We start from the raw sequence: 23,414 nt of genomic DNA, 5'->3' as shown, positions 1-23,414 counted from the left end.
ACAATAATATGTTAAGATTGTTAGCAATGCATCAAATTAAATATATTTACTAGCGGTCCATGATTTTAATTTTATCCATTTTCACTTTTAATTTTATTCATTTTCACTTCCAACGTATGAAATTCTTCACAATATTTTGAAATATATAGAATCTAACAACTTATGACCTTTTGTATTTATTCAAAAGAATGAAGAAAACCAATAAATTAAATAAAAAAATATTAATATGACAAGTGGATCAACCTATACTACTCATCGGGTCAATAGGTACCGACCCTATTGACCCATTTTAGAATTTAGAGTCGGCCCCTATAATTGATTAGCCCTATTTTTTGTGGGTCGAGTCACCTACCCAATGGGTCGACCCGACCCATTTCCATCCATACCTAGATGACGCGAGTTAGTTTAAACTTGACGAAGAAGCGGGCCCCCCTATCCGTGATGGTGGGCGCTTGCTGTTCCGTGTGGTTAATCCCCAATCATAAAGCGTTGCGTGAGGTATCAACCACGCCTCTAGTCCGTTCCGTCGTACGCAATTCCATCGAAAAAAAAACAAAACAAAAAGAGAAGGATAAAGAAGCAGAGCGGGCCCACCTCGAAAACTCCACCGCTCCTGGTAATTTCCCTTCCCCGTGCGCGCTCCCACTCTCTCATGTCCAGTCTCTGCTCGCCCCCTCTCCGCCTCCGCCATGGCCACCGCCTCGCTCTCCCCGCCGCCGCGATGGCCGCCGCCGCCTCTGGGATTACTCCCTCTCCTAGTCCTCATCCTCGCCTGCCTCGCCGCGCAGGCCCCACCGCGGGCGGCGGAGGCGGCGGGGGTGCTGAGGCAGGTGGTGGCCGGTGGTGGGGACGGCGACGGCGGGACCTTCTTCGAGCCGTTCAACGTCACCTACGACCACCGCGCGGTGATCCTCGGTGGGAAGCGAAGGATGCTCGTCTCCGCGGGGCTCCACTACCCGCGCGCCACGCCCGAGGTCAGCACTGACACACTGAGGTTTTGTTGTGTTGCGCTTGGCGGGCCCAACCGCCGCCGCGGTCGTTCGGGGTTCGGGAACTCCGGCGGGGTGTGGTTGACTGGTTTGGCGGCTGCCGCCGCGATAGGTGGAATTGGATCATCTTGAAATGTTTTATTCGCGCGGTGGTTGGGCTCGGCTGCTGCCGCGGTTAACAGGAGCAGAGTCGTTGGTGATGCGCGGTGGGTTTCCAATTAGGCGAGTCTATTTCCTTCTAATTTCTGTATAGTCGTGGGATCATGTTTCAAGTCCTTCGTGCGTTCGTTTAGTTTAGTATCGCTCTTTGTTGGCCATGGGGCTCAGTTAGCGGCATCTACATTCACGTCATTTGTAATTAATTAACACGCGATGAACGGGCACGCGATTTTTTTTTCTCCAGATGTGGCCGAGCCTGATTGCAAAGTGCAAGGAGGGCGGTGCGGATGTGATCGAGACATATATCTTTTGGAATGGGCATGAGCCAGCCAAAGGCCAGGTACAGTAGTGACTCCTTTATTCACATCAAATGGCATAGTACTATGTACAGGTCGTGAGTTATGCTTCCTCTGAAACATTGTTTTTGCCCAGTATTACTTTGAAGGAAGGTTTGATATTGTCAAGTTTGCGAAGCTGGTTGCTGCTGAAGGTCTATTTCTTTTTCTGCGTATCGGCCCATATGCTTGTGCTGAATGGAATTTCGGGTCTGTTTATATCTTCACATCCAACTGCTTGAATGTATTGTACTCACTATATCACATCAAACCACAATAAGATTCTGTTCTATCATAGGTGAGAATTGGCCTGTTTTGATTTAATGGCACTCACGTGTACACAGGCACATAATTGCAAAGTCCTTGCAAGAGTTTCAGAAAAAAGTTCGTGCAGTCCTTTATAGCTTACACAGAAGGGCTCAAGTTAATTGCTATTGACAGTCTTCATCATATCTACTTTGGTAGAACTTCAATGTAATTACGGCTGGGACCATAGTAAGCATTATTTAACTGGGTAGCTTGGGATTTACGTTTAAGATTCTCCACAACGATAGGATGATATATTCTATTTGCTAAGAGGGAGAATGCAATACATGTAGTTTTCATCTAACATACCTTATTGGCCATTTTGGTGTTTGTGCACTTTGTGTCATTAAATGGTTAGTTTTTTTTTTTAAAAAAATGTCTAAACTGCCAAGTCTAACTCTAGAACCCACCTCTGAAATTCTAGGATTATTTGTTTCTTTCAATTATCATTAGTAGACAATTATCAATTCAGTTTTTTATGCTCATGACACTTACATTGGACTCCTTTCAGTTTTTTATGCTCATGACACTTACATTGGACTCCTTTTATGTGCAGTTTAACTCTGTCATGTGAATTGTCCTAAAAATCTTTCCTTTGATGTTCTTCCCTACAAACTCAAACAACTTCTTGTAATTAACCTTACAAGGTCTTATATGATCAAACGATTATCCTATTCAGAAACACTCAGTGAAAAATGTTCTTTTTATTTATTTTATTTTTGTCATGTAATTCTGTAGTGTGGATATTTATCCTATATTATTCCCTTTTCATGTTTCCCACACCCAACCCTACCGAATTGAACATCTTCTTTCTTCATTTAAGTGTACATGGTTTTATTTTATTATACATCTTCAATTGAGAAATATTTGAGTAGAATTGTTCTCTTTGTTCATTTAGTTTATGTTGTTTTGTCATACATTTCTGCAGTGGTTTCCCAGTTTGGCTGCGTGACATCCCTGGGATAGAATTCCGTACTGACAATGAACCCTACAAGGTAGAGCAACTAGCATTTGTAAATTTAGGCTTAGAGTACATTCTTTATTCCTTTATATAGATCCACTAATCCAAAGAATGTTCTTGCAGGCTGAAATGCAGAGTTTTGTGACAAAAATCGTAAATATCATGAAAGAGGAGAAACTTTATTCATGGCAAGGTGGTCCCATTATACTACAGCAGGTCTGAAAGCTGTTCTCAGAGCTCACTGATTGGGTCTATTATTTTTCCTCATTTTTGTTGAGAGTAGCTTGATTGGTACGTCTCATTAATCTATGCATGTTACATTACATTCTTTTCATTTTACAAAGAATATTACAAAGTATTAACAATTCTTAAATGTTCCAATGGAGCTAACCTTCTCCTTGAATATGAAAATTATCCGAATCTGACATTTTCTTGTAGGTTCCTTGTCTAGTTACTGTCTTAACTTTTTTTTTAAAGAAAAACATTATGCAGATAACAGTATTAGTTGCGACGATGGTATTAATAACTTAATTGTAATGGTTTGTATGGAAAGTAAATTGTTAGGTTGAGTTCTGTTTATCACTCATTAGTTGGTATACCTAGAGATGATGTGAAAGATGTTGATGGCAGGTGGATATTATGTTATTTGTGAATTAAATAATGTTTGGTTGGTACTATTTGACGGCTTCATTGTTAAATATCTTTGCTAGTCCCGTTCAGTATATTGTTATTGTTAAACCTTGCAATGGCTACTCCATTGTTTTTTCAATAATGTTGGATGGCATTCTTGAAATGGATGGTGCTCACGGTAGACTTAAATGTCGAACCAGAATGTGGTAAAGGATACCATGCTTAAGTATGTTATGTAACCAAAAGCTCTGTTGGCAGTGCTAGAAACAGAAGTAGCAGGATTTATAGTGTTGGTTCTGTGATTCATGTATCACAAACACCTGAACATAGGTGGAAACAGGCTAAGAGGATTTGAACTGTTGGAGTTGGGGGCGGGGGGGGGGGGGGGGGGTGGTGATGATTCAACCCTCAACCAAGATAGGCTTATATTCATGCTTAATGTGTCTGTTGAATTACATACATAGCATGTGTATAAATTTTTCCTTCTGGATAATGTTTAACAGATTGAAAATGAATACGGTAACATTCAAGACCGCTATGGTCAAGCAGGAAAGAGATACATGCTATGGGCAGCTCAGATGGCACTTGCACTTGATACTGGTGTTCCTTGGGTAATGTGTAGGCAAACAGATGCTCCCGAACAAATTGTAGGTGACCCCAAACTCTAGTGAGATTAACTTTCTGGTTAAATTATGTCAGGTTTTTCTGGTTATAAAGTAATTTATTACTGTTTTGTTCTGGCAGCTTGATACTTGCAATGCCTTTTACTGCGATGGATTTAAACCAAACTCCTACAACAAGCCGACAATATGGACTGAGGATTGGGACGGATGGTACGTGGTTCCTTGATTCATCAGCTCTGGCTAAAAGCTTTGCACCAATGGTCCATACCCACTTATGTCCATGGGTGCATCTGTGGTGTGCCCCTGTGGCACATGTACAGGTTTTAAGGGCCGGTGATATGGTACATTTAACAAGTTTAATGGCCCCAATCTACAATTTTGTGAGTTTATATACCTACCGCAGAATCTGAGACAAGTTTAGTGACCAACAAAGGATTTCACTCCTTTTATTTTTTTTGAATTGAGGAATGCTGTATCTTTAAACTTTAGATCGCATGCTGTAAATCAATCCTTCACTTAGAGACCAATGAATAAATGACAAAGAAATTTAGAACTCTGCACAAAGCAAAATCATCCTTGTCCTTGGACAATGAAATCAAGGGGAGTGCTGCAGAGGGGCATGGTAGAGTGGCGAAAGGGATAGCACTAAGGAGTGGGTGTAGTTTTGGATTTGGTGCCCTAGGTCAAATGAGCTTGCTCCTGGACATGGTTTGGTACAAATATTTAGCAAAGGGTCATTTATGGGCCACATGAAAACACAACTTGACTTCTGGCCTTTTTATTCTTTGAAACTAGGGTTATCTTGACCATAAAAGGCTGCAATTTCTGAGAGTACGTTATGTTTGTATTGCCCATTCCCGAAGCTGATCTGAACAAATGCCATCTTCTTTTACCATCATATTCAGTACTGCTATTGCATGCAAAATATGACCATACTGTGTATCATGTAAAGGTATGCCGATTGGGGTGAACCATTGCCTCATAGGCCTGCTCAAGACAGTGCTTTTGCTGTAGCTCGATTTTATCAACGTGGTGGAAGCTTGCAAAATTATTACATGGTAAGAACTAAGATTTCTCCGAGACTTAAATTTAGAGTTTTCTTTTCCATTCCCTTTTTTGCATTTTCCAAAATCAGACTTGAGACTAAAGATTGTTACAGCTATTAACTGAAGATCAAAACTAAGCTATTTATTCTGCACATGCATTAGCATTGTTCCAAAATGGTCACACCTAGTGTGCTGATTTCAATCTTGCTACTTCTAGTATCTGTTAGAGTATATTGGGATATCTCCAGATATGGTAGATTAGGATTGTATAATCCCAGCTTGCCTTATCTCTAAGGAGGCTACTTGCCCCCTAAGCAATGTACTCCTATATATTCCGCCCATGAGGCTCAGCAATACAATCATCCATACACCAATTCCATCCTTCTACAGTATCCATATTTAATCCCATTAATTTATTTCCATTTTTAAATTTGAATATACTTATTCTTAGGCCTGATTTTGATGGTTCCTAATGTTTAGATATGAGTGTACTTCATTCATTTGCAGTATTTTGGTGGAACAAATTTTGAACGAACAGCTGGTGGTCCACGTCAAATAACAAGCTATGATTATGATGCACCAATTGATGAATATGGTATGTACAATTCTCGAAAATTTCTGTAGTTCAGATCAAATGAGAGGTACCAAGTAGAATCCATAATTTCCTACTTTCAGGTATCTTAAGGCAACCTAAGTGGGGGCATTTGAAAGATCTACATGCAGCTATTAAACTCTGTGAACCAGCTCTTATTGCTGTAGATGGATCACCTCAATATGTAAAACTGGGGCCCATGCAGGAGGTTTGTGCCAATTTCTAGTTCAAAAATCTACATTTTTGTCCATCTACTTCAACCATGGGTTCCTTTTAGACCATCTAAGTAAATTACTATGGTTCAGTCATTCACTCCGTCCCCTCCCATCTCAGGTGTTTTTTTTAATTAAAAAAAACCTGGCCTGTGGGAGGAAGAAACCCCCGAGCATTGAATCCCTACCCCACCCATACATAGGGGCACCGTTACCCAAGTGAGTGTGGGCCGGGACCTTCCTTTATGCTTTGGCGTCATGGCGTGGTGGCAGGCGAGGTTTTTTTTTAACCCCAGGCTGAAATTCGCTCCCGTCTCAGGTGTTTTTTACAAGACAGGAAACTGATTTGGCTAATCTACTAAGTTGGTAGTATGGCTCTGATAGAGGTTATTGATCTAAACATATCTGAATACTTACAACAACAACAACAACATAGCCTTTTTTCCCAAGCAAGTTGGGGTAGGCTAGAGATGAAACCCGAAAGAAATAAGTTCAAGGTTCAGGCACATTGATAGCTAGTCTCCAAGCGCTCCTATCCAAAGCTATCTCTTTAGAGATATTCGAATCATTAAGGTCTCTCTTAACCGACTCATCTCAAGTCAGTTTAGGTCTACCTCTACCCCTCTTTACATTATCGACCCGCTCAAAAATCCCACTACGCACCGGCGCCTCAGGAGGTCTTCGTTGGACATGTCCAAACCATCTCAGCCGATGTTGGGTAAGTTTCTCCTCAATTGGTGCCACCCCGACCCTATCCCGAATAACTTCGTTCCGGACTCTATCCCTCCTTGTGCGCCCGCAAAACCACCGCAACATCTGCATCTCTGCTACACTCAGTTGCTGGACATGTCGTCTTTTTGTAGGCCAACATTCAGCACCGTATAACATCGCCGGACGAATTGCTGTCCTATAGAACTTGCCTTTTAGCTTTTGTGGCACCTTCTTGTCACAAAGGATGCCAGAAGCTTGCCGCCATTTCAACCAGCCAGCTGAAATTCTATGCCTAACATCTTCATCAATATCGCCATCTTTTTGTAGCACCGATCCTAAATACCGAAAAGTATCCTTCTGGACCACCACTTGCCCATCTAGACTAACGTCTCCCCCCTCATGCCTAGTCGCGCTGAAATCGCACATCATGTACTCGGTCTTGGTCCTACTAAGTCTGAACCCTTTCGATTCTAACGTGCGTCTCCACAGCTCTAACTTCCTATTAACCCCTGCCATACTCTCGTCAACTAGCACCACATCATCAGCAAAGAGCATACACCAAGGGACCTCACCTTATATATCCCTTGTGACCTCATCCATCACTAAAGCAAATAAATAAGGGCTCAATGCTGACCACATATCTGAATACTTATAGGAAAATATTTATTCCACTCCAAGCTTTCCATTTTTGAAATGTCACCCAGTTCTGTTATGTTTGGTTGGTTAGTCTGCCAATGAACGATGTGCATATTCAGAATCGGGCTTGGTTTGGTTCGACCCGAATGCATATATGATATGTCCATGTTTTTTTTGTAATATAAACTTGGATCATGCATATAGGATGTGTTTATGAGAATGCTTCCAATGAACAAGGTAATGTTAACAATTATTTGGTGTACCATTGGATTCCAAAGACTTATTTATTGCCCAGGTTTAAGTTGCTAAAATGTATCGTCAACATGGCAATTACACAGCTTTGATTATTTCAGTTAAGCTCAGTAGAGTCTGCCTTCAGATGTGTTCCTTCCTTGTACTTTGAAAATGCTGATGCTTTGCTTACTCTTGTTTGATTCAGGCTCATGTATATTCCAGTGGGAAAATCCACACAAATGGAAGCATTTCAGAAAATGGACAGATTTGCTCAGCTTTTCTGGCCAACATCGATGAACACAAATATGTTTCAGTCTGGATTTTTGGAAAATCTTATAGTCTACCACCATGGTCTGTGAGCATACTACCAGACTGTGAAAATGTGGCTTTTAATACAGCTAGGGTGAGTGGTCTCTTAACTGAACATAATGTTTCTTGTGAGGCTATAACCTGTGAGCACATGTCTTTACATGCTGATTTAAACATGGACTGCTGCACAAAGAAGTGAAAACTGGAAAGTGTTCCTGTAGCTGTGTCCAATCTCAGAAACAGAATTTGAAAAAAAAATTGTAAAAAATAATCGGAAAAAAATTATGCATACATAAAAGTTCATTCTATGTTTGCTCATAATTGATGAGCAATACTGATGAAATTAATTCTATAAAAGTTTTGAAGTTCGTTTCTCCCATGATCCCATTTATCCTTGAGACTAATATACCCTTCAATGCTGAACTACAACTAAAGATACTAAATTGTAAAGCAAAACATAAAGCAACAAGTTATATTTACATTTGGTGGCTGCTGCAAAGTTTCTGTTTTTGCCAATCTGATATTTCCTCTGTTCTAAAGTATCTGTCTTTTCAGCATGCTTACGATTAAATATTAGAATTTCCATTGTTAATATACTGAATATTTACGAAAAGTAATAGTTGAAGGTGCATTTCGTAGTATTATGTTGTAAAGAATCAATCTGACATGACTTGTAGAATTGAGTCCTGGTTTTGTTGTTGAATATTTTCAATTCCATAAGCACCCAAATGTGTCAACCACGTGAATTCACCTACAATCTTATGTTCTGGAATGGTTGTAGTAGCCACAATTCATTTATGGAACCTGTTCTGGTAGTGAACTCTTGAAGGTTGTCTGGAATTGTTAGCTTCTTATTTTCATGTGTTTTCAAGTTCGTCATGAGAAGTATTAAAGAAACAAAAATGAATAGGTTTTACTTTTTTTAATGTCCGACTTGAAGATGATAAAAATAAGTATACATAACTTACAAGAAACTGAACATTTCATATGAGATCATTTTTTAATTGTTAGCTCATCTCTTTTCAGGTTGGTACACAGACTTCGGTTTTTACTGTTGAATCAGGGTCCCCCAGTTATTCAAGTAGACATAAGCCTGGGACTCTATCCCTTATTGGTGGTCCATATCTCTCAAGTACTTGGTGGACATCTAAAGAGCCTATTGGCAAATGGGGTGAAGGCAGCTTTGTTGCTCAGGGGATATTAGAGCACTTAAATGTGACCAAAGACATCTCTGACTACCTTTCATATACTATGAGGTGAATATTGACCTTGAATCTGTTGGAGCACATGATTTTGTTACCTCAGACCTTATTGGGAATCTGCACATAGTTCTACTTCAACTAGATGATGCTTGGTTGATTTGACGCTCAAAACTTGGCTGAGTGTTGCCATTATTTGATTCATTCTTGCACTCTGTTTACGTCTTCTATTTTTGCAAGAGTGCAGAACATGCAAAAGGTGTCATGATCTTGCACATTTCCAACATAGCAAACATAGCAGAGGAATTATAGTATGTCCTACATGTGTCCAAGATATATATTACCTAGTAGCAGCAAAAGGTCATACTTAAATACTATAAGAACCCAGACATCCTTTGTCTTATCACTAAACCTGCATGTGCAGTGACCAAGCTTCACATGATACTTCTACACATTTTAAAGAATGAAATGTGCATATTTGCTGCCATGTGGTAAAAATGTGTTACCACAAACTCAGTTCACCACTTCCCATAGAGTAGCGATGGAATTGTAACCAAGAAAGAAAGAAGTGAAATGACACAATTGAGCAAGCTTTGTTGGCGAATGTTCAATTGTTGTTTCCTAGGGGTAAAGTGGTAAACAATAATCATATATAGATTCATGGGTTGTTGACATCAGAGAACTGTCCCATGACATCAAGGATTAAGTATCATGTGGAAACCAATATAAAAAAAACTTGACCTGCGGGGGGGAAGACCACCCCCACGGCATTGTATTAAGAAGAAGACATTCTCACACAGGTCAAGAAAACCCCCGAACCCCTGCCCCCACCCATACACAGTGGCCCGTCGCCTTGTGAGTTAGGCCGGACCCAGACTATGCTTTGGACATGGGGACAGACGAGGGGATTTTTTTACCCCTGCACTACCAACCGGAAAATCCGTCCCCGAAGGGGATCGAACCCCGGCCGGCAGGCAGGGGGCGCTACTGAGCCCGCTAGCCAGTCCGGCCTCGCAGCCGTTCGCACGTGGAAACCAATATGGATGCAGCATTTTGATCCATTCATTTTTTTTTGTACACACCAAGTGATCTTTAAAAGTCCCAATAATATTGAGTGGTTGCTTGTGAAGTATTTTTCCTCTCTATGAAACTTAATATTAAAACCAGATCCAAACTCCTAGGAGAAGTTTGCCATGCGAAGTAACTTTCTCCTTTTTCAATCTTCTTTTTACTGTTAGTTAATTCCTCCTATTTTTTTTAAAATTCTGACATTGATTTTTTAAGTAGATATTCATAGAGGCAGGCTAAATTGAGAAATACCTCTCTAAATTTCTACTAACAAAAAATAGATCAGTAGGGGGTTTTCCCCTCCTGTTTCATGGAAAAAAAGAGGAGTACCTATCCAAATTCTTTTGAAAAAGATTCATGTTGATTTGCTACATGACCAAAGTCTGTCTAATTGCATAAGCTATGGCTTTGCACCAGTGTTCATTTGTTTTCTTTTTGTTGTTGGCTATACTGTCCTGCAGTTTGTGTATGTCACTTTCTGTTGTGTTGACAGTTCATGTGTTATTTTTTGGTATGTAATTACTGTACACATATTGATTCAACAGTGTGAACATTTCTGACGAGGATGTTGCATATTGGAATTCCAAAGGCGTTCTTCCATCACTAACCATAGACCAAATTCGTGATGTAGCACGTGTATTTGTAAATGGGAAGCTTGCAGGTATTTATTTGCAATTCATAGTCCTTTGAATTATTTGTTTAATATCAATTTGAAAAAACATACTACACCCACAGCAAGGTGTAATTTCCTCCATATATTATTTTTGGGTTTTCAGCAGAGAATTACTTGTCTAATATAGTTTTTGGAAACACAGTCTTGTGGGCTCTTGTAATACATTTACTTGTGATCAATATCTAATTCAGCTATTCATTAATCCATATCATATTTCAATGTGAAGGTAGTATGGTTGGTCACTGGGTCTCGCTGAATCAACCTGTTCATTTGGTTCAAGGACCTAATGAGTTGATGTTGTTGTCAGAGATTGTTGGCTTGCAGGTATTCCAAATTCTTTTGTATTTTGAGCTTAATATAGAGTTTCTGGCATGTGAAAGGCCATGCGGACATGATTAATTACTACCTCAGGCATCGAGGCATTCACTCTTTAACTTCAATAGATCAGCAATAGTTATGAACTTATGATGTTTATGCATAGGCAGTGGTAATTAAGCTTTTTCCTTAATTAGGTTAGGTCAGCACAAGTTTTTTTTGGTAATTAGGCCCCTTTTCTGTTTGTGGGGTGTGAGTGTGTGTCGCTGTGTGTTTTTTTTTTGGGAACGCTGTGTTTGTTTGTGTGTGTTTTTGAGTCTCCATATGACTCCTATCAATACAATGATACGCAGCTCCCCTGCGTGTTCGAGAAAAAGAAAAAGAAAAAATATTAAGCTTTTTCCTTAACTTCATCAGGTGCTGAAAGTTATTGTTTATTATTGGTACATGGGATGTTGCAATTTATATTAGAATCTCTCTATTCGGAACTATGCAGTGGATGCACCATGGTCATATTACACCATGTTTGGACCTATGGATTTGAACATAACATTTTTAAGAAAAGAAAAATGTTATCTTCTCTTAATTACGTTAGATTCTTTTAGTGGAATCTTTACTGTTACTCTGTTAATACATATTTTCATTTTTTTTTGTCCACATTTCCTTTTTGTTATATTTGTATCCGTGATCATCAGGGATGAAATGTGAAATGTTTTTCTTGTTTCATAATGATTGGACATTGGCAAGAACTATGGTGCTTTCTTGGAGAAGGATGGAGCTGGATTTAGAGGTCAAGTAAAACTTACTGGCTTATCTAATGGGGATATCGACCTCACTAATTCCCTTTGGACATATCAGGTAAAAGTGATTAGTTTTAGCTTTTTTTATTGATTTTTCTTTTACTCTGATGACATGAAGCATGCATCTCAACCTCTTCTACATTTTCTTTTTGTGATTCAGATGCTATTCCTTCATTTCTGTTTACTCATGTACATTCATACTGTTATGCAGCTATAAATATTTTTACATTAGAAGGATAAATATTACGATAATATTGTACTTATGAGTTACGATATGGATATAAGAAGGCTACAACCTTGGTTGGCCATTATATGAAAACTTTCTTAACTTCCTGTACTCTGTTCTTCATCTATAACAAAGGTTTCATCCAGCATCTCTTTATCATGTTGTCCACTAGTGTGATAGTGTCTTGTACATAGGCATTTAGAGTTATGTGCTTGAATCACGAAATCCGAATTTTAGTGCAGCATTACCTGGACAATTTTCTTAATATTATCTTTCCAAATTGCAGATTGGTTTGAAAGGTGAGTTTTTGAGGATCTATGCTCCTGAGAACCAAGGATATGCTAAGTGGAGTAGCATGCAGAATGATGACACACAGACACCCTTCACATGGTTCAAGGTGAGTTATTTTTTTAACCACATGAAGTACTAATTTGATGGTATTATACTTTCTGTTGTAGGATGATAAATTATTTTGTAAATAGCTTTGAACTATTCATTCAGAAAAATTGGGGTTCACTTTTAATCTATTTGAACCTTGATTTCAGCTGTACTTCAAGAAAATTAAATCTGCATCTTTTATTTCATGTCCTGACAACTGCTTTGCATATGCAGACAATGTTTGATGCACCAGAAGGTAATGACCCGGTGGCCATTGGTCTTGGGAGCATGGGAAAGGGCCAGGCTTGGGTGAATGGGCATCTCATTGGACGCTACTGGTCAATAGTAGCGCCAGAGTCTGGGTGCCCATCCTCGTGCAACTATGCAGGAGCGTATGGTGATAGCAAGTGCCGATCGAACTGTGGGATGGCTACGCAAAGCTGGTATTAAGAAAAATAAGTTTATATCGTACCTGTTTCATTAGTAGGCGTTTTTCATGTCATGCTTTGCTGCCCTTAGTATTTAATACATGGCAACATATTTATATAGACAAGTCACAAGTTGGAATCTTTTTTGTTCTTATATGCGAAGTCACCCTGAATGTGGACAGACAGAATATTGCAGTAGCCAACCATAGGATAACAGAATCCTGATATCCGCAGAATTCAAAAATTGGAGGAAGCAAGTCAGGAAATTTTGTTGTAGCATGTGTAGCTCCTACGAAATTTGAGTGAGGGTCATTATGAATGAGAATAGTCAATTTCCATAGTTTCTTTCTGTAGAATTACTGAGATGTTTAGCACCTTGTCATTAAGTTTGTTGGAGTATATTGAGCCCGTGTGTATAGAGGCCCATCTAGAGGCCCATGTATAGGCTTTATATATACCCACCCATCTAGGGTTGGAGGAATACAACAATTATTGCCTCCATTATAGTATCATTAGCTTAGGTTTTCATCTCTCCTCTCTCCTCTGTTACCAGCCGCCGCCGGCACTCCTGCTGCCCGCCGCCGCCGGCTCATGGCCGGCCGGCCGCCGGCGCCGCCGGCCTCCTCCTCCCTTTCCCTCTCCTCTTTCCCACCCCTCCCTTTCTCTGCTCCGAGCCCCGCCTGGACCGTCGCCCCGTCCGCCGCCGCCTGGCACGCCTGGAGTCCCTGCCTGCTCCTGTTGCCGCCGCCGCCGCCGCTGCTAGTGCGCGCGGGCGCGGCGGGCGGATCTGGCGCCGTCGACCCTGCTGGACGCGCGGCCGTCGCCCTGGCGGCGCTGCCCGGCGCGGATCCGCCTGCTGGGGGCACGGCGGGCGCCGCTCTGGCACCTCCCCTGCCTCACGCGGGTGAGGAACCGGCTCCTGCTGGGCCGCCCACTGCTGGGCCACCCACTACTGGGCCGCCCCCTGGGTTTCTTCCCCGTGGGCCGGTGCCCCCTGGGCCGCCGACGCCCCATCCTGTGGCTGCCGAGTGCGCCGCTGTTGCTGCCGCTGGGGGAGGCGCCGAGGCTGCGCAGGCCGCCGCCGCCCACCACGCCGCCGTCGATCCGGCTGTCCTGCGGGCCGCGGCACAACTGCTGCAGGCCGTGGGCGCCGATCCGGCCGCCCTGCAGGCCGCACTGCCGTTGCTGTAGGATCCCGCCGCCGCCGCCGCTGCGGCCCACCGCGCCGCTGTCGCCGCGGGCAAGCAGCCCGCCGCCGACGCCGCTAGCAAGCAGCCCGCCGCCGACGCCGCGCCTGATGCTGCGTGGCCTGGCCTCGGGATGTCGCCCGCGGATGCGCCACTCTCCGCCGCCGCACTCCGCGGGCAGCAGGCCGACGCCGCTCTCGCCACGGCCCTCCTCGCCGCCAAGTCGGAGGCTTCGGCGGCCCAGGAGCGGGTCCGCGTGGCTGCCCTCGCCTGGGAGCGCGAGCGCGCCGCGGCCGACACCTCCGCTCTCCGGGTCGCCGAGGCGGAGCGCTTCCTCCGCGCCTCCTCCGGCCAGCTGCCCATCGACCCCGAGCCTGGCACCTCTTCCTCACGCCAGGTGCCGCCCGCTGGATCTGGAGCCCGGTACGACCCGACCGACCCCATGGTCGCCCAGCTCCACCTCCAGGCCGCCGGAGTCCAGAACATCAGGGCTCTGGTCTCCGTCCTCCTCGACCCCTCGTCCTCCTCCTACGGCCGCTGGCGGGACCATGTTCTGCTCGCCCTCCGCCGCTACGCCCTCGACGACCACGTCCTCGTCGACTTGCCGATCGAGGCGCGGGACGTGGCGTGGCTGCGCCTCGACAGCGTCGCCATGTCCTGGATCTTCCCCACCCTCCTCCACTTCTTTGCCTGGGTGTCCACTCAGTTCGGCCTCACCGTCAAGGCCGTCCAGTGTGACAACGGGCGGGAGTTCGATAACTCCACCTCCCGGTCTTTCTTACTGTCTCGGGGTGTTCAGCTGCGTATGTCTTGTCCGTATACCTCTCCTCAGAACGGCAAGGCTGAGCGGATGATTCGCACGACGAACGACGTCGTGCGCACCCTTCTGATCCAGGCTTCTCTCCCCCCGCGCTTCTGGGCTGAGAGCCTCCACACCGCCACCTACCTGCTCAACCGTCTTCCGTCCACTGCTTCTCCTACTCCCACTCCACACCACGCTCTTTTCGGTACCCCTCCTCGCTACGACCACCTTCGAGTCTTCGGGTGTGCGTGTTACCCTAACACGTCCGCCACCGCTTGTCACAAGCTGGCGCCCCGCTCGACTCGTTGTGTGTTCCTCGGGTACTCCCCTGACCACAAGGGGTATCGATGCTTTGACCTCACCTCTCGCCGCGTTCTGATCTCCCGACACGTTGTCTTCGATGAGTCGGATTGCCCCTACTCCACCTCTTCCACACTTTCTCCTGATCCCGAGCTGGCGTCTCTGTTTCCGACTGACCCGGTGGTTCAGCCACCGTTACCTGTCTGTCCTTTTCCTGCAGGTTTTCCCGACGCACCGGCACCACTTCCGGTGATCCCTGCTGCGCCGAGAGCGGCCCCGGCGCCACGCCCAGCCCCCGGACCTCCGGTCGTGTCGCGCGCGGCCCCGGTGTCTCCCGCTGCGCCACGCGCGGCCCCGGTGCCTTCCCCTGCCCCTGCGCGGTACGCTCAGCCGGTGCAGGTGTACCGGCGTCGCTCGGTGCCGACCCCGGCGCCGCGGCGATACGCTGAGCCGGTGCAGGTGTACCGGCGCCGTTCGGCGACAACACCGGCACTGCCTCCTGCTCCGGAGGCTTCTGCGACGCCGACACCGGAGCCGTCGCCGCCGCCGCCTCCTCCGCCTCCGGCTCCCTCTCGAGCCGCGCCGGAGGTGTACCACCCGCCAGTCGTCCATCGGGATCCTCGGCATATCCATCCCATGGTGACTCGGCGGATGGCGTCTCAGGCCGCGACTCTCTCCGCCACCGAGGGAGAGCCGCGGGTCTCTCCGGTACGCTCCTCTGTCCGCGACGACTTGGCGGATCCTCACTTGCGTCATGCGATGGAAGAGGAGTACGCGGCTCTTCTTGCCAACCAGACGTGGAACCTCGTGCCGCGTCCGTCTGGTGGCAATGTGGTGACTGGCAAATGGATCTGGACGCATAAGCGTCGAGCTGATGGCACACTGGAGCGCTACAAGGCTCGCTGGGTTCTCCGGGGGTTCACTCAGCGACCTGGCGTGGACTATGATGAGACCTTCAGCCCAGTGGTGAAGCCCGCTACTGTGCGCACAGTCCTCTCGCTTGCGCTCTCGCGCTCGTGGCCTATGCACCAGCTGGACATGAAGAATGCGTTTCTTCACGGCACTCTGTCAGAGACTGCCTACTGCTCTCAGCCGGCGGGATTTGTGGACTCGAGTCGTCCGGATATGGTCTGCCGGCTCAACAAGTCTCTCTATGGTCTGAAGCATGCTCCTCGGGCTTGGTACTCTCGGTTCGCCACGTTCTTGATGACACTGAGATTCACCGAGGCCAAGTCCGACACGTATCTCTTCATCTACCACCGTGGGGATGCGACTGCATATCTGCTGCTATACGTCGATGACATTGTGCTCACAGCTTCTAGTCAGCAGTTGCTTCAGAGTGTCATCTCCTCTCTGCAGCAGGAGTTTGCTATGAAGGATCTCGGTCAGCTACACCACTTCTTGGGCGTCACTGTTGAGCCTCGCCCGTCTGGTCTTCTCCTTCACCAGCGGCAGTACGCACTCGATATTCTGGAGCAGGCTGGGATGACTGATTGCAAGCCCTGCTCCACTCCTGTCGACACTCAGGCGAAGCTGTCTGCTGATATGGGTGATCCGGTGGCTGATCCTACTGCCTACCAGAGTCTGGCCGGTGCTTTACAGTACCTCACCTTCACCAGGCCGGACCTCACCTACGCTGTTCAGCAGGTCTGTCTCCATATGCATGATCCCCCCGGGAGTCACACCTTGCTGCGTTGAAGCGACTCCTCCGGTACGTCCGTGGCACTGTGGACCTCGGCCTGGTGCTTCACCGCTCGTCCTCTGCTGAGCTAGTGGTCTACACCGACGCTGACTGGGCTGGCTGCCCGGACACTCGTCGCTCCACTTCCGGCTACGCCGTCTTCCTGGGCGGCAACCTGGTCTCCTGGTCGTCCAAGCGGCAGCCGGTTGTCTCCCGCTCCAGTGCCGAGGCGGAATACCGAGCTGTCGCTAACGGCGTGGCGGAGGTGTCCTGTCTACGACAGCTCTTGGCGGAGCTCCACAGCCCGCTCGCCAAGAGCACGCTCGTCTACTGCGACAACGTCAGCGCCGTGTATCTCTCCACCAACCGCGTCCAGCATCAGCGGACGAAGCACGTGGAGATCGACCTACACTTCGTGCGCGACAGAGTCGCCATCGGCGATGTTCGGGTCCTCCATGTCCCGACTACCTCCCAGTTTGCTGACATCTTCACCAAGGGGCTGCCCTCCTCGACTTTCTCGGAGTTTCGATCCAGCCTCAACGTAGCCGGTGGCTAGTTGTGGCTGCGGGGGGGTATTTGCCCTTTGTACTCTTTTTGTACTCTCACCTTATCCAGTCTTGAACACCGCTGCGTCGATAGTTCAGACTGCGGGGGGTGTTAGCTTTCTTGTTGTCCAGTCTTAAACACCGCTGCGCCGGTAGTTCAGACTGCGGGGGGTGTTGGAGTATATTGAGCCCGTGTATATAGAGGCCCATCTAGAGGCTCATGTATAGGCTTTATATATACCCACCCATCTAGAGTCGGAGGAATACAACAATTATTGCCTCCATTAAAGCTAAATGATATTCAATCTATTTGCGCAAATATAACCTAGTAAGCGCTTTGTTTCCTTTCAGGTACCACATACCACGCGAATGGTTACAAGAATCAGACAATCTATTGGTACTCTTAGAGGAAACAGGGGGAGACCCTTCTCAGATATCGCTGCAGGTTCATTACACCAAAACAATCTGCTCAAAAATATCCGAGACTTATTATCCTCCCCTTTCTTCCTGGTCTCGTGATGCCAACGGTCGTGCCACCCTGAATACGGTAGCTCCGGAGCTTCACTTACAGTGTGATGAGGGGCATGTGATCTCGAAGATTACATTTGCGAGCTATGGAACCCCTTCAGGTGGTTGCCAGAACTTCTCTGTCGGGAATTGCCATGCATCAACTACTCTGGACTTGGTTACAGAGGTAAGCTAACAAGACCACCCGGCCAGTATCTTGTACGTGTACATGTTCTCATCAACTCAGCCCATATTATCAATTGCACATATTCATTATTCAGGCTGTTAGATCAGGGATACCACGGAACTCAATAATGCACTTGATATCATTGCAAATATCCACCATGCACTGGTGTCATAATACTCTGTTTACCATATCTCCAGGCCTGTGTCGGCAATAACAAATGTTCCATCAGTGTCACCAACGATGTATTTGGCGATCCATGCCGAAAGGTCGTAAAGGATTTGGCAGTTGAGGCTGAGTGCTCCCCGCCCTTGGCTACAGAAGAACCTCGAGATGATATGTGATCAAGATACTGTAATTTGGCCCTGAAAGAGCCGTGGTGGAAGGGAGCGTTTCTACAGCCTTGCAGGAACATCTGAGCTGCGTGCTAGTGCTAGGGGTTCCTGCATCGTTGTACCTAACCTGTTCCTTTTCGCCCATGTATGTAAAGACAATCACGTACTCGGGGGACCAGAAAGAAAGAAAGGGAAAGAACAAGTTGTTTCCTGTTCTACGAATTGCTTGACCATTTTTTTGTCTTTTCGTATCTCCGACAAGAGATGATTTCACCAGAAAGCACAAAAAAAATGGACCAATGTCTAGAAGAAACGTTCTCTTCGAATCAATGTCCTCCAAAACTTTTTGGGGGCATCAAGTGCTGTCAGGAGATAAATGGATTGGTCATTGGGATGTGAGCACCGATTTAACTAGTGTCATGCGGTCCGCCGGTGCAATGTTCTTTGCATTCCAAGCAGTTTTTTTTTTTTTTGGTCAGTGCATTCCAAGCAGTTAGCTTGCCAATGGCCTTGTCGATCATAGGTTGGAAGCAATGTACAAAATAGCCCACTATTAACTTTTTACGAGATCTACCATTACATTATACAATATTTGTCTACTATGTCCGCTAAAGAGGTTTTTACAGGAGTTAGTGGTAACAAATGTCCGCTATGTCCGCTAAAGATATAATCAAAAAAAATAAAGAATCAATATAACTGGGGTGGATCATAGACAAAGCAGCACGGGCATAGTTGGGCAGTTAAGAGACGTGTTGAGTCTATTTTAGAGTGTTAGACTAATGATGGTTCTTATTTTGTATGTAATTATTGACTATTTTATTATTCCGCTAATGATTTAGCTTTTGCTATAACTTTCGCTATAGCTATTTAAGCTTTTTTAAAAAGTTTTCGCTAAATATCTTAGCCCGCTATTTTTTAAGTTGGTTGGAAGTCAAACACACTTCAGTCTGCCCGTGGTCAAAGGTGACCCCAAGTACTTGATCGAAAAGGGGTGCGAATTGCTGGTAGATCACTGTTGGGGAATGGCTCAACCCATATTGTAATGGGCCTCATGTGGCGATCCAAGAATCTATTTGTAAATCTTGTACTTATCTAAGGATCGGAGGTAAATTATCAACCCCTCCCCTCCTATATATATAGCTGAGCCAAGTGGTCAAGGTGGGGTCTCTCTCTTGAGCGGTGCACAATTGCTCTCCTTTTGTGCATCTCTGGTGTCTCTCCCTCTCTCTACTGCTTGGGGGACTAATCCCAACAATCTGGCGCCCACTGCGTGTCTGGCACGAAATCATACTCACGAGTACCACACTTCACCATTCGGCGACGAAGCCCACACTCGCCAAGATTCAGTCCAGCTCCGCGCCTTTAGCCTCGGGCCAATCCGAAGCGCCCCCGGCTTTGGCCATAATACAAAGCGCATCATCTTCGGCCCGACGACCCCTTCGGCCAGCGCCCCCATCGGCACATGAAGGTAGGGATGAAAACGGTTGGAAACGATCAAGAAAACACTTTAACCATTACCGCAACCATATATTTTGGCGGGGAATGGGAGCGGGAACGGAAAAGTTGGATGGGAATACGAAACCGATATTACGGGATATCGGGAACGGAATAGTTCGATCGGTAACAAGCCGGTTACGATTGGGAAACGGGAACTCAAAACGGGAACACCGTTGTGTGTTACCACTTCAAACATTTATCTCAACAAAATAGTTACAACTATGTATAACTTATACATGAAAAATGAAAAGAATGAATTGTAAAAAGATAATAAAAGGAAAATAAAGGGAAGAAAAATTATCAAATCTGCTGCTCTGTGCTCCTTCGTGAATGCTTGGGCCATTGTGGGCCGCGTCCTTAGCCCTTGCGTGGTGGGTGGCACAAGGCAGGCAGCTAGCAACGCTGCCACGCAGTAGTTGAGGAGCATCAGTGCACTTTAGTACCACCTGTCCACCTAGCCAAACTGTAGGAGAAGGGTTACCGCTGGTGCACTACAAAATAGGACCGAGGGGCGTACCAGCAATCTGTGTACCAGGCACCTCAGTTGATGGGCCGGATAATAGCTAGTACTAGCTGTTTAGTTTGTTGATGTGGAAGTGAGAGAGAAAAAAGAAAATTATTTTATACTATAGGATTTTCATGCTCCTCTCACATGTTCTTGGATTGCGTGAAATAAATTAGCTATTTGTTCATCACTAGTGACTATTCTCTCCTACTTTTTTTATTGTCACATCGGATCTAGTTAGCTAAATAGCTAATCATTGCGGACGCCCTTAATATTTTGTTACTTGTGTGTTGCGCATGAGACAAAAAAAGGGGGGATTTCTGACATGAACTTCCCGTATTAAACAGGACATGACCGTGCTGTTCAAGAAGTGCGACGTCACCACGCGTCCACGCCCGAGGACCTCGGCGCTCGGCGTGCTTGTAGCCAAGTCGGCACCGGAGGGCGGAGCGCCGGGGGGACCCTCGGCAGCATGCAGGTGCGTCGGGGACTCGGCCCAAGGAGCCCTCCGATGCTCCGACGCGCTCCGGTTGCGTCCCTGCTGACATACCTCGGCAAGTGCTGCGTGGTTCCGCAGCACGCATCACAAGGGACCGATCGACCACGACGATCCACCCTCCGGCCAGTATCGGATGACGGCAATGCCGCAGCCGCCGGGACGGACCACCATCGGAAGCTGCACAACGACGACGATGCCCTCGCCGGGCACGGGAGCCGCCGCCGCCGCCGCCGCAGTCTGCTCCCGCGAAGCAGGGCGCTAGCTGCCGCTGACAAGGCTTCGATCGAGATAACGCCTAGCTACGACCCGAAGCCGCGCGACAACATTCTCTTCCGCACGCCGAGCGGGAGGGACCAACGAGACGAGCGCCGCCAAGGCCGGGTGCTTCGCTTCGGCCTGATTGGACCCGACGCGAGGTCCTCACCAGTTTGTCAGGGCCTTCACGCGACGACCTCTTCAGGTATTTGAAATCCATGAGGCGCAACAGTTCAGGAAACTAGGCCAAGCCCCTTTTTTGGTGCATATAGCCGCAATATCCATCTGAACAAAACATTTTTTTATATTTAAATATTCGGTTCTCACTACCGTTCAATGCGAAGCTACCTCTCAAACGGGCTCCAAGGGGTTCAGGTATTGGGCCAAGTCTTCCATTTTGTTTCATTTCCCAGGTGGTTCAGCTTTCATCATCACCCCCTCGGTGCAACTTTCGGGCCCCTCGTCAGCCCATGTCAGCCACCTCTTCGGAGTACTTACGACCTTCGTCAGCTAGAGAGAAGCACCTTCTTATTCATCTCGGTTGGACTTTACGAGATTGGGCTTTCACCCTTGGGTGCCCTTCGGAGTTAGTTTTATCTCGGCCTTCTCGTCAAGATGTGAACCCAAACGGCTACGGTCGTTGGGCAGGAAAGGTTTCCCTTCGGTGGAATTTTACCGTGGGCTCAACCAACTCTTTTGCTTTAGCTATATTGCTTCCTCAATTTTTATTCTATAATATATCATCATGCAAAGCCAGTAACAGCTTCGTCCTATATATCGCCAGTACCAGCTTCGTTTTAATAACACCACCCGGAGACAGTTCCTATCGCTTCGGCTATATTGCTTCCTCACATATTTAACTCGTTTGCTTGTTCCTTATGCCCTCACGTGCTAAGTGATGAAATATTTTAGTCTTGACTAATCTCGTGTATTTTATACAATATTATATTTTGCTGACCCGTTGTAAGTACGCCCCTTCGGTCCAGAACAAAGATCTAGCTCAGTAATGTCATCGGCGGGCTAACCTGATATACAGAAAAAGCCCCACAAAACCTCAACTGTGAACCCATACTCGAAGGCTAAGGATGTTTCTCCCTTCGGAAATCTTATCCTCTCTACCATCAGTGAGGGGCATCGGTCGCTCCATCAAACCCTCGTCCGGACAGTCTTTCCAAGGGTCGGCAGCTTCGGTCCAGCATGAATACGCCTCGGCATTTCCCAGGAGGCATCAACGAAGCCCAGGAAAAATCCAACCAAGAACTAAGTGTTGTGTCCCGAACGACGCAACAAAAATCATCTGGCCAGTTCCCTTGGCTCATTATTGGGCTTTTGGCCCATCATCAGATACAGGCTTTTGGCCCATCATCAGATATTGTATTGGGCTTTACGTTTGGTGTTTGAACCCAACACTAATGCTTGGGCTTCAGAGGGGTCTTCGGCCTATATTATCGGCCTTCGGTATATACATGTGTATGGGCTCCATCAACGGATTTAATTTTTCTGGCCGCCTCGGTTATCAGGCTTCGGGAGTCCATCTCCAAACCTTTCAGTTTTAGTTCTATATGTAAGAACCAACAACCTCGAGTGTGAATTGCTCACGAAGAGCTGTTGTTCATTTACCTTCGGATACTGCCTTCGGGGTATCAGTTTTTACCCCGAAGCAAAACAAGTTTTATATGGAGCTTCAGTCATCTACGTCTTATGAAAGATGCTTCTTCAAGGTTATTGGTTTTCACCCCGAAACAATTAAATTCTATATAGAGCCACGGTTATCAAAATCTTATGAAAAAATCTCCTTCGGGCTGTTGGTCCTCACCCCGAAGCAACCACGGTTATATATGGAAATGACTATGTCTTGGTCTTATGGAATTCTATTTGGCTTTCGGTACTGATTGGCTGGTTGCCGATCCATCATTCTATTTGGCCTTTGCATAACCACACTGGTTGCGGAAGAATGAGCATCCAAATGGACAACGGTGCACCGAAGTGTCTATCCCTCTTCGTCAAGCGAAGAGGGGATTCATCGATGTGTAGCAAGCAAGAATGCTTGAAAGAAGTAAGCAAAAGCCGCAGAAGCTGAGTGGTCCTGCACCCCTTGGCTTCACTTCACAGACACCAAAGTCCTTTCACGCGAAAGCCGAAGGGGACGAAAGTCTTGTCTTGCGCAACCAGGTTGGCCCTTGATTGTTAGGTCAACCCTTCGTTCTTTACTCATTGCAATAGCATTAATTCATACATTCATCTCATACTGCAATCTTTGCATCAAGTTGCATTGCGCTGCACTGGA

The 23,414-nt window shown here is 46.1% G+C and overlaps 1 protein-coding gene across 1 annotated transcript; it reads left to right on the top strand.

Moving 5' to 3' along the window:
* The first annotated feature begins 548 nt into the window (after positions 1 to 548).
* On the top strand, positions 549 to 18,604 carry LOC120666086 (beta-galactosidase 15-like). Its single transcript, XM_039945872.1, has 19 exons — positions 549 to 974; positions 1,393 to 1,488; positions 1,581 to 1,693; positions 2,718 to 2,784; positions 2,874 to 2,966; positions 3,884 to 4,027; positions 4,125 to 4,213; positions 4,956 to 5,061; positions 5,557 to 5,644; positions 5,725 to 5,849; positions 7,640 to 7,837; positions 8,770 to 8,999; positions 10,556 to 10,671; positions 10,910 to 11,007; positions 11,746 to 11,856; positions 12,311 to 12,421; positions 12,637 to 12,845; positions 17,697 to 18,039; positions 18,237 to 18,604. The coding sequence occupies exons 1-19, from the start codon at positions 690 to 692 to the stop codon at positions 18,378 to 18,380; spliced, it is 2,766 nt and encodes a 921-aa protein (XP_039801806.1). The 5' UTR covers positions 549 to 689; the 3' UTR covers positions 18,381 to 18,604.
* The last annotated feature ends 4,810 nt before the right edge of the window (positions 18,605 to 23,414 follow it).

The sequence above is a fragment of the Panicum virgatum genome, chromosome 3N (assembly GCF_016808335.1).
Source record: "Panicum virgatum strain AP13 chromosome 3N, P.virgatum_v5, whole genome shotgun sequence".
In the NCBI taxonomy this organism is placed as follows: Eukaryota; Viridiplantae; Streptophyta; class Magnoliopsida; order Poales; family Poaceae; genus Panicum; species Panicum virgatum.
This window is presented reverse-complemented; position numbering and strand designations above follow the sequence as displayed.

What these genes read in the sequence shown, in the direction of transcription:
- LOC120666086 (XM_039945872.1), top strand. Translation starts at nt 690, where the DNA reads ATGGCCACCGCCTCGCTCTCCCCGCCGCCGCGATGGCCGCCGCCGCCT. An exon ending in TGTAAATGGGAAGCTTGCAG is followed by an intron (nt 10,672 to 10,909) that starts GTATTTATTTGC and finishes TTCAATGTGAAG; the next exon opens with GTAGTATGGTTGGTCACTGG. An exon ending in CACCCTTCACATGGTTCAAG is followed by an intron (nt 12,422 to 12,636) that starts GTGAGTTATTTT and finishes TTGCATATGCAG; the next exon opens with ACAATGTTTGATGCACCAGA.